The sequence below is a fragment of the Echinops telfairi genome, unplaced genomic scaffold (assembly GCF_000313985.2).
Source record: "Echinops telfairi isolate 266 unplaced genomic scaffold, ASM31398v2 ScPeMD7_7424;HRSCAF=8462, whole genome shotgun sequence".
Lineage (NCBI taxonomy): Eukaryota > Metazoa > Chordata > Mammalia > Afrosoricida > Tenrecidae > Echinops > Echinops telfairi.
The window spans coordinates 72,933,540-72,944,177 of NW_022111324.1; the positions used below are offsets into that span (position 1 = coordinate 72,933,540).

General features: G+C 53.8%; 1 protein-coding gene across 1 annotated transcript in view; it reads left to right on the forward strand.

The window, feature by feature from the left end:
- The window catches only part of CAPN2 (calpain 2), a 74,640-nt gene that overhangs the window by 57,582 nt on the left and 6,420 nt on the right, over window positions 1–10,638 (forward strand). The window contains exons 13-16 of the mRNA XM_004699934.2: window positions 1,835–1,871; window positions 2,994–3,059; window positions 6,066–6,123; window positions 10,083–10,147. Of these exons, the coding sequence (XP_004699991.1) occupies window positions 1,835–1,871; window positions 2,994–3,059; window positions 6,066–6,123; window positions 10,083–10,147 (226 nt within the window). The remainder of the gene's footprint in view (window positions 1–1,834; window positions 1,872–2,993; window positions 3,060–6,065; window positions 6,124–10,082; window positions 10,148–10,638) is intronic.

Here is a 10,638-nt window from a genome sequence, read left to right on the forward strand (position 1 = left end):
AAGGCCTGGGGCAGGAGTGAGCAGAGATCAGTGTCGAAGGGTTTTTAGTGTTACAGGAAAACAGGAAAAGCCACTCGAATCTACTTTGATTTTCATTGGGAAAAGGTGGTATGCCCCCTTGCCAAGGGAACTGGGGACTCTGCCCTCACGGAGTGCGTCTGAAGTACGAAGCTGGTATTTCCATTAGGCGGCGAGCTGCGAACGCAGCCCCGGCATTTGCAGGACACTGGGCAGTGCCAGCATAGCCCTTGCTTGTCGAGCCACTGCCGGCCGAAAGCCACGCAGGGTGTAAGTGACCCTCCAGTGGCCAGGACCTCCAGAATGGCCCTTTGAGATGGTCAGTGGGGCTCTCAGCTCCACCCCCCTTTGCTGGGACCCAGCCACCTGGGAACCCTTCCCAGCTGGTGTCCCAGTTCCCTGCCTCTGTTGGCATGGCCTTGGCTCCCTGACTGGATGGCCTCCATCCATGATGGCCGCTGTCCCAGCCTTGATTAGCAGATCCATCCCTGGGCAACTGTGACCAGAGGACATTCGCCAGAAGAAAGACTGGGGCCTTTAGAACTGACTGGAGGCCGGGGGACAAGCGGGGACAGAGCAGAAGGACCTGGCCACGGAAGTATGTCCCTTCTAGGGGGGCACCGCAGGTTCGGCGGGCAGATCAACCCCTGCCTTGCACAAAGGAGCCCTATGTTCGGTTCCCGGCCAAGGCTCCAGATGCACAGGCAGCACACAGTCTTTCAGCGGAGGGTTGGTTGTGGGTTGTATGTTGCGGAACAGGTTTCCCGGGCTTCCAAATGAAGTCAGAGTAGGAAGAAAGGCCCGGCAGTCAGCTCCCAAAACTCAGCGAGCGAAAGCCCTGTGGAACAGAACAGTCCAACCCATGACTGTTCCTGGGGGTGGCGCCTGACCAAGTAGCCTTTCCTCCCATGTGCACGGGGTCACTGTGAGTCGGGCTGGCGCTGGGGCAGCTACACCACAGCGTGGCCCCTCTGGCCTGGTGCTACGTGCTCAGAGCCGATAACTGGTACAGCGCGTGGGAGGGGACAGGCTGAGGTTACCCCCCACCCTCCCCCTCCCCGCTAGCTTCTAGAGAAGGAAGAGGATGATGGAGTTTGTAAAATCAAGGACGGTCCTCAGTCCAAGACCAAGCACCCCAGGAAAGTGGTTTCCCTGGAGGGCACGGAGGTGCCAGAGAGTCTGAATAGCTGCAGACCAAGCAGCACCACTTGGGCTGCCTACAACTCCCCCCTCCCCAGAGCAGCCTTTCGTAAAGCTGGTCCAGAGGGAGGGGACTCGGATCCTCTGGAGGAAACGCGCTGTGTCCAGCTTACTGTCCCCACTGTCTAGTGTCCCAGTACCATCCCTCCTGCCAGCCAGACTGCTCTCCTAGGGCAGCTGACCCCCTCCCAGCTCCCTGCTCGCCAGACTCAGGAGGACCAAGCCAAACCAGCTCCAGCGCATCCCACAGCCAGTGCTAGCCAGCCAATTCCAACTCAGAGCGACTGTAGAGGACAGGGGAGAACTCCCCCTGTGAGTTTCTGAGACTGTAAGTCCTTACGGGAGTAGAAAGCCCCATCTTTCTCATGTAGTGCGGCTGGTGGTTTTGAACTGATGACCTTGTGGTTAGCAGTTCAATGCACAACCCACCATCCCGCCAGGGTTCCTCTAGTTTCTGCTACTTCAGAGACATGTGGCCATAGAAAGTTAGGATACAGAGTAACCCCCCAGCACCACCCAGGCTGGACTTGAACTCTGCACGTCAGCAGTGACATCTGCAGCTTCCTCTCCTCCCTGGCCCCGCTTCCACTAACACAGCATTTCCTTCTGTTTCTAGAGTTGTTGACGATGAGATTGAGGCCAACCTTGAAGAGGTACCTGTCACTCCTTGGTTCCACCCCCTCTGGCACAGACAACACAGAGATCAGAGGAGCCAAAATCAATTCCAAAGGCTTAATGGGACACCCACCCTCCACCCTCTGCACTTGGTGGATGCAGCTTGGAGCTAGCGGTGCAGCCCCGTGCCCAGGCGGCCGGAGTCTGACAGGGCCAGTCTGTTCCCGCTGGGCAGTTATCTGACTGCACACAGGACTAATAATGAGGCTCTTGTTACTGCCCCCGCTCTGAGAGACCCCCGTTTTCTATTAACATGGAAGCTGGAGGACGAAGTCTGTCAGATTCCTCAGTTCCAAAAGAGGCGATTCTATGCTAAATCCTGAAGGGGTTAGGGGCGCCCTGGGGAAATGCAGACTAGCCCGGCCTTGACAACTACAGAGGTGGTTGAGGACCACAAGCACCACAGTGAAGGCCGGGCCTGCGTGCTGCTCCCACTCTGCCCTGGGCTGGCCAGGCAAGACAACCCTGTTGCCAGTTGGCCACGTGGACTGAGTGAGAGAGAGAACGACTTCAGAGGGTCTCATGGCTGTGCTGACTAGCCACTGGCAGAATTGTTCTAGCATGTTCCAGTGATGAGGCTTGATGCTTCCAAGCTCCCTTTCAAACTCAGAACTCAAACTCACAGCCATTGAGTCAATGCCGACTCCCGGCGAGTCTACAGGACAGGGTAGAAGCGCCCCCGTGAGTTTCCGAGGCTGTAACTCTTCATGGGAGTAGAAAGCCCTGCCTCTCTCCTGCACAGTGGCTGGTGGTTTCAAACAGCCAACTCTGTAGATCACAGCCCAACTCTAACTACGACGTCCCCAGGGCTCCCTGAGTGTTCGTGGAGTTGAGCACTAAAGGCAATTTGTGTTGAGTGACAGAGAAGATAGCTACTGCTGAAAACCGAGCGTAACGCCTCCTTCCCATGTTGCCGGTATTCCTCCTCGTTCATTGTTCTGTCCTTTATAGCTCAGTCCCAATAATGAAGAATGTAGGCCCAAGAGAAGCTTCGGAGGAGGGCAGAAGGGGAACTGGGGAGGGGAGCCAGGGCAGCAGGCAGCGTGCGCTCGGGCTCGGCTCCGAGCCTCCGTCTCTGAGTGCTGCTCCCCGCCTTCTAGATTGACGCCAGCGAGGACGACATTGACGATGGGTTCCGGAGGCTGTTTGCCCAGCTGGCAGGGGAGGTAGGTGCTCTGGGACACTCACCACTGCCCGCGCCGGCTGACGCAAAGGAAGAGGCCTATCCTCAAGGCCCGAAGCCAAGAGGAGCCACGGGTGTCCCTGAGATGTCAGCTCTTCCCCATGGCCTCCGCCCCTGTGAGGCAGCCACTGCTGGGGGCTCCTGAGTCTGCAGGCCTCCCTCTGTGGAGCCCTGTGCTCCCCTTGGGACTGGCTGTCTCCTCTAGTCCCCGATCCTTGTCTTCCACAAATGGAGGCCAGCCAGGGGAAGGCTTTTCGGGGCCTTCAGGAAGGACTTCAGATCACCTAGACACAAACAACTTAAAAACCAGTCTCATGCCCTCTGTTCTTAAAAATAAGCCCTGGTGGTGCAGTGGGGAAGCATTGGGCCGCTAATTGACAAGGCAGCAGTTCAAAGGCGACAGTCACTCCAAGGAAACCCCAGGGAGCGGTTCCACCTGTCCTCTAGGGGGCACTGTAGGAAACCACTCCATGCCAGTGGGCATTCTTTTTTTTAGAAAGAGGTTATCAGTGGTTTACCTTGGCCTTTGAATCACTGGCTGGCGCCACCAGCATGGCCAGCCAGTTGCAAGGCATCCAGCAGCTGCTGCAAGTGGAGAAGCGAGGTGTGGAGAAGGTGTCCAAGGCCTGCCGCAAAAGAACTGGTGGCCGAAGCAGGCCAGAGCAGCAGCCCAGGCGGAAACTGAACAGTATGCCTGTAAAGGGAGAAGAGTTCAAGGTCAGAGAAGCTGCGGCTCTAGGATCCCAAGGCAGCTGCAGCACAGAAGTGCTGAACAAGGCTGGGAAAAGATGACTCCTCCAGACCTACTTCCGGCAGAACAGGGATGGTGTCCTGGATACCCTTCTAGCATCCACCCAGAAATCCCCAAGAACTGTGGCATCATCGAGCAGGGAAGAAGGGGGTGCCCGTGCCCTGGATTGGCATTTTAGCTGCTGACACGCAGCGAGAAGCTTTAGCAGAGCTGGAGCCTCATTCCTGCACAAAGGCATTAAATTACTTGTGTCTGACAGAGTAGCTTCCTTCTCTTTCTGCACAGCTGCAAACCAAGTACTCTGTATAGACTTAGAGCTTATCCAAAGCTTTCATCTTTTTGCCTCGTATTCTTGTGAATTTAATGGTACACACGCTTTTCCTATGCTTTTGAGCTGAAGATGTATAACTTATCCTTCTTACTTATCTAGTACCCCCAAAAAAGAAAAATAATTTCTTTGAAGAAAGAAATGGGTTCGATATTTCATTTCCCTCAGCCTTTCTTTGAAGGTCAGGGTCTTTATCAATAAAAGAAGCAGTGAGTAGCTATTTTGTAACCTGTGTGAACAGCCGGCTTTAGAATAACCCTTTCTGTTTAAAAGGGTTATATCAATGAGCGCAGGGTTCCCCCGCCATCCAAAAGTACAGATTTCCAGTGGGAGCTTCTGTGAGCTGAGAAGGCTCAGAGCAAAGGAGCATTTCGCGTTCATTTATATGAGAAATTCTTTAGAGTTTTCAAGAAAACAAACCCACCACGTTGTATCAAATAACACCCAAATGAAAACAGCACTGGTGCCTGGTGTTCAGACACAGTTCCAAGCCCCTGGCTTGACGCTGAGCTGAGCTGGGGGAGCCCAGTGAGGCCGCTCACGGCTTGGGGTGCGCGCCTGCTGCAAAACACCGAAAGCGAGTTTTACTATTCACCAAAATCCTGTGGATTTCTTGCCGTGAACAAAAGCCCCATCACCGATGGGGGCCTTTCCAAAATGCCCAGTGGTGGAACTGGAATTTTCGAAAAGCGAAGGGAATACCTGTACTCTGGTTTGGGCTGCTTTTAGTTTATAGAAATGGCTGGATCATAGCAAGTAAGAGCTGCTACTTGTTGCTAACGTCATGGCAACCACTTAAGAGTAAAGATTCTTTGTAACGCAAACAGAAAACCTCTCGGCCAGGTGGACTGCAAGCGCTGGAAAGTAAACTCAGCCTTCCTCCCAAGAACTCAAAACCTTTCTCATGTTATAGAGCAGTCTAGAATTGAGCTCTCTGTGGCATCCGCCCTTGAACTCATTCCAGTCTCCCTCTGTTGAATCAAAGGCTCCTCCAAGTGCTAATCCAGGTGCCACCTGTGTGCTCTACACGCCCACCACCTTAAGAGAAAATACATTATGAAGACTCATTTTTAATGAGTCTTCATATGAATTACGTAAACCAAACCTACTGCCATCAAGTTGATTCCGACGTAGCACGTTTCATATACAGGGTTTGAGACTCTATCAAGGGTCCTCAGACTATGTCCTGTGGGCCACATGCGGCCTGCCGAGGACATTTATCGGGCCCGCCGGTTGTTTTTGCCCCATTTGTTTTTTCACTTCAAAATAAGATGTGCAGTGTGCATAGGAATTTGTTCATAGTTTTTTTTAAACTATACTCCAGCCCTCCAACGGGTCTGAGGGACCGTGAACTGGCCCCGTTAAAAAGTTTGAGGACCCCTGCTCTATGTCTTTACAGGAGCAGACATCTTTCACGTGGATTTGAACTGCTGACCTTGCAGCCCACAGCCTAACAGCCCACAGCACCACCAGGACTCCTTGGTGGAAAAAAAAAAAAAAACATAGTACGAAATGACCGGGCAGGCTTAAACAATGAAGTTTGTTCTTCAGATTCAAAATTCCAGGTGTGTGAGCAGAGGCCTCGCGCCATGAGCTGGGGTGGGCCCGGGCCAGTGCTTAGAGGCAGCTGGTTTCCACAGATTCTCAGGCAGCCCGAGAGCTGAGCTGTGGAGGTCGCAGAAGGCTTGCAGGATAAGAGGATGACTAATTAGGCCGAGTAAGACCACAGACAGGAGTGGAGTAAACTTTCGTGCTCTAAAGCAAACACCAAAAAGACTAGTGATCGGGCCAGAGTCTGAGGACAGCATGCCAGTATCCCTGGGGGCTTGCTAACACAGATCCACGGTCCTCCGGCCGGCCGGCCTGCCTCGGGTGCCACAGGGTGCTAACTGCTGATTGTGTGTCCGCAGGATGCGGAGATTTCGGCCTTCGAGCTGCAGACCATCCTGAGAAGAGTCCTCGCCAAGCGTAAGTCCCTCCTCCTGCTCCCTCCTTCCCGGTCCACACAGAGGCTGGTCTGGCCGAACCCATTATGCCTCACACACCTGTCACACGGAAGTCGCTTCTGAATGCTGGGGTTGCAAAAACACTAAAAGGTCTCCAGAGTATAGAGCCCACAATGCAAACCCAGGTCCTGGCAGCTACATGTGTCCTAGACACCAAGGGACCTGACTTCCTTATCTGAAAGACAGCCGTGCTCCACCCTAGCTCTCAGCGTGGTGCAAGTTTTCCCTGAGAGCACGCGGGCACGGCTGAGCACAGAGCCTGTGCTGGAGAAACAGCGGCCATTGGATGACTGAGGAGTAAGAGAAACTGAGGCCACCCAGAGACATCCCTGGCTCCCGGGGGATATAGTTCGTGGGGAATCGCTCGCACAGCAGCCACAGCCCAGGGATGAAGCCCGACTGGAAAAACAAACAGAGCCTCTTAGGCTCACTCTCAGACTAAACAGACCACACAAGTCAGTGCTGACTCACAGCAACCCGAAAGCACAAGGGAAAACTGCTTCTGGGGGTTTCCAAAACTGTAACTCTTTCTAAGGGGTAGAAAGCCCTGTCCTTCTCCCTCAGAGCTGGTGGTTTTGAACTGAGCTTATAGTTAGCAGCCCAGCGCTTAGCTAAGGGAAAGGATAAAAGCCTAAGCTCCCAACAGTATGTCTTTGAGTTGAGACCATCTAACCCAGGCTGCAGGGTTTTGTGGACAAAAGAGCCAAAACTGGACAGAAGCCTGAGAAAGGAGTTAGACTAAACCTGGCGTGTTGGCACTACTTCTCTGCCAGGTTCAATAATTCATTGCAGGGGGCCCACAGAACTCGCAGGCCATCCTCACAGTTGTGTTTATTAAGAAACTAACAGGCTACAGCTCAGGATCAGGAATGCTCAGGATACAGCCCTTCAATCAGGACAGCCTCTTCTCAGCTCTGCCCACAGCCAGACCGCTCTCTGGCCCTTGGCTTCTTGTCTTCGTGCCCTGCTTGGGCAAAGTACCAATGCTTTTTAGCTCCTACAACAAGTGCCCAGAGGCACCCTACTCCACCCGAAGCCTCAACCTGAAGGTGCTCAGCTCTCTCCCTAGGTGGGTTGGCATGCCCACTGTGGCCCTCACTCGGAGGGCTAGGAAGCCTGCCATACCAACTGCTGTTCTTCTGGTTCTGCTTTTGCTGTTTCTCTGCTGTGCTTGCCACTGCTTCTGCCCACCCTGAGCCCTCTCGAACGCTACAGCCCTGTCTCCTGGGTATAGGAGGTTCTCAGTATGAGGGCACTGGGTCCAAATGACATGCTTCACTCCTGGCTCTCCTTTCTCAATCACAGTGAAGTCCTGCCTCTGCTCTGGACTGGCTCTCTTTTTAAGCCTAGTAGGATGGCAAAACTGACCAATTCCCTCATTAGGGTCCCATGCACCTTATTTACATGGTCCCACCCCCACATGGGGTCTGTGCACCTTATTTGCATTAGCATCAAGCTGTCCAATCCCTTTTGGTGTGTCACAGCATTACTGGCACATCCCTATCCAATCATTGTGTGGGAGTCACACCTAACCAAGCTCACTCCCGTCAAGTCGATTCTGACTCACAGTAACCCTACAGGGCAAGGTCGAGCTGCGCCTTTGGGTTTCTGAGGCTGTCCATCTTCATGAGCGCAGATAGCCTCATCTTTCTCCCGTGGAGTAGCTGATGGGTTCGAACTGCTGATTTTGGAGTTAGGCAGCCCAACTCACCCCACTATCCAGTCAAGTAATCCATTGACCCAAGGTGCTCACAAACCTTTACACCTGTTCACAGTTTACATAGAAAACACCCAGGGATTGACTGTTCCACCCATTGCTCACCACTGGTGGGCAGAGGGAAGAGTATGTATATGTTCATATAAAGGGGGCCTAAAACTTTCCTGGAAAAGCAAAATAGAAAGATAATACAATCTCCTATAAACCTCTGAAAGTCCCTTTGTATATGTAAAATGTCAATATAAGGATATACATATACAAGCATATTTATAAGTATATATAGTGAATGTGTATATATACTTACATATATGTGGTATAATATGTGTGCATGTTGTTAGTTGCCACTAGGTGGGCTCTGACTCATAGTGACCCCATGTCACAAAATGCTGCTGCTCCTTCGCCATCTTTATCCCTGTTAGCATGCTCAAGCCCATTGTTGTTGCCACTATTTTTTGGTTTGTTTGTTTACTTCAGTTTTTGGGTTTTTTTAAGTGTCTTCCAACCCAAGCAGATTAATCTTCCAGTACTATATTGGACAGGATTCTGTTACAAGCCATATGGCTTTCATTGGCTAGTTTTCAGAGCTAGCTCACCAGGCCTTTCTTCCTAGTCTGTCTTAGAAACCTGTCCACCGTGGGTGACCCTGCTGGTTTCTGAAATACCAGCGGCATAGCTTTCAGCATCACAGCTATATGCACGGCACCCCCAAAGGCCAACCAACTGACAGATGGGTGGTGGCTGAAAACACACACACACACACACACACACACACACACACACGTCTTCAAATCATTACAAATATTGAGTGGCTTCCAAGGTGCTGGGGGCTTTATATGCCACCAGAAGTTCAAAATCTGGACCAAAAACCCAAACATACGCTGTTGTATGCCGAAGGTGAGCGCTGTGGACTCTCTCTAGAGAAGTCGCTCAGACTTCCAGGGATGTTGCTCCCTCTGACAAAGGAAGAGACGGCCTCAAGCGCAACCCCGCAAGGTAAAGTATCTCCGGTCCAAGGCCCGAGTCAGTCTCCCATGCCATCGCACCTGGTGGCCCTGCCCACAAAAGCCCTCCTTCCCTGTCCAGTGGCTACCGACCACTGGCTGCATGCAAGCTGGGTGAGGTACGGAGCTCTCAGCAGGAGCCCACCCAGCAGAGAGGGCCAGGGACACCCCCAGGAGGCTTGGTCCTCACCCTCCCTGCACGATGTTGGGGGAGGATGTGATGGCATTAACCGGAGGCCACCAGGCACAAGTGAGGTCACAGGGCTCTTCAGACGTGTGGCAGTCACAAGCCCGGGACACTGAAGTCTCTTTGTTTCTGCACAGATGGGAGGGGGCTGAGAGGGGGAGACCTCCTGACACACAGGCCTCAGAGCCCTGCTCCCCTCCCCCGGTGGCCTGGGGACTGGCCTCTGCATGCAGCTTTGGGCCTCAATTCCAAGGACAGCCACAGCTCAGGACAGGGGGATGCTCAGGACTGCCAGCCGCTGGGAGGCCCGCCTGTGTCCCAAAGCCGGCTGCATGCCCTAGCATGGCGGTTACCCCGATGGGCCACCTTTTGCAAGAACATTACAGAAGTGTGGGCTCCTTGTGACTGGTGTGGGGGACGCAGCCACCCCAGGAGCCCGGCTCACCCCATGGAGCACCGGCCTGCCCACACGGGCCTGCAGCATGCTCAGCCCCCCCACCTCAGAGCAGTGACAACCACTGGGAACCTCTGGTCTCCTCGCCCTGCCTGGCACCCACAGCTGACCTGGCACCTGTCAGCGCAGACAAGGAGCCCGTGGGTGGTACGAGCCGCTGACAGGTTCAGGTGCCAATGAGAACTTGGCAATTCAGGCCCACCCAGCAGTGCGCTGGAATGTAGGCCCCTGAAATCCCCGTCGGGTACCATTCTATCCCGATGCACATGGGGTCGCCACGCTGTCAGGCCAGGTGAAGGCAACTGGCCACTAATGAAGCGCTGTTCATGGCAGGCAGAGAAGCCAGGCAGCGCAGCATGCCCTGCGCTGTCCCTGGTCGGAAAGCGCTAGCTACCTGTGGCTGTTTAAAATCATTAAAGTGAACTACATGGAAAAGGTCGCCACGTTTTCTGGCCTCTCCAGCCACACATGGCTGGTGTTGACTGGAGGACTGTGCATCTAGAACATTCTTCCCACTTTCTGCTCTGGAAGGCTTTCATCTCACACTTGTTCTGTCTTCTAGGCCAAGATATCAAGTCTGATGGCTTCAGCATCGAGACCTGCAAAATCATGGTCGACATGCTAGACGTATCCTTGCCTATGTTCTAGAGAGAGCTCCCTCGGAACCAGGGGTTCACCCACGCAAGTTGCCCTATCCCCATCAGCGGGAGTGGCTCTGCTCCAAGCTCTGAGCTGGGGGGCTGCTGTCAGCACTGGCCTGCCTCACTAGAGAAATGGGAGATCCCGGCTGGGAAAGAGAAATGCCAAGCCCGCGCTATGCAGACCACACAGCATGCCCCCCAGTCCTGCTAGAGCAGTGTGGGGTTGCTTTCTGAGTAACAGCTGGCCCTTCCCGTCCCTGGGAAGCCTCCCCAGTGCCCAGTGGATGGCATGGGTCTGCTCCTTCTTGAGTGTTCTCTTTGCCTGTGCTCTGGCACCTTCTGAGGACACTGGCCACAGGCCACCCAGCGGCCCGAGGCAGCCCCTCCTCACCCCTCCTGTTGCTGATGCCCAATGAGCATGGGTGTTTGGGAGTCACTTGAGCTTCCTGGGAGCTTTCTGTAGTAGTGGACTCTCGG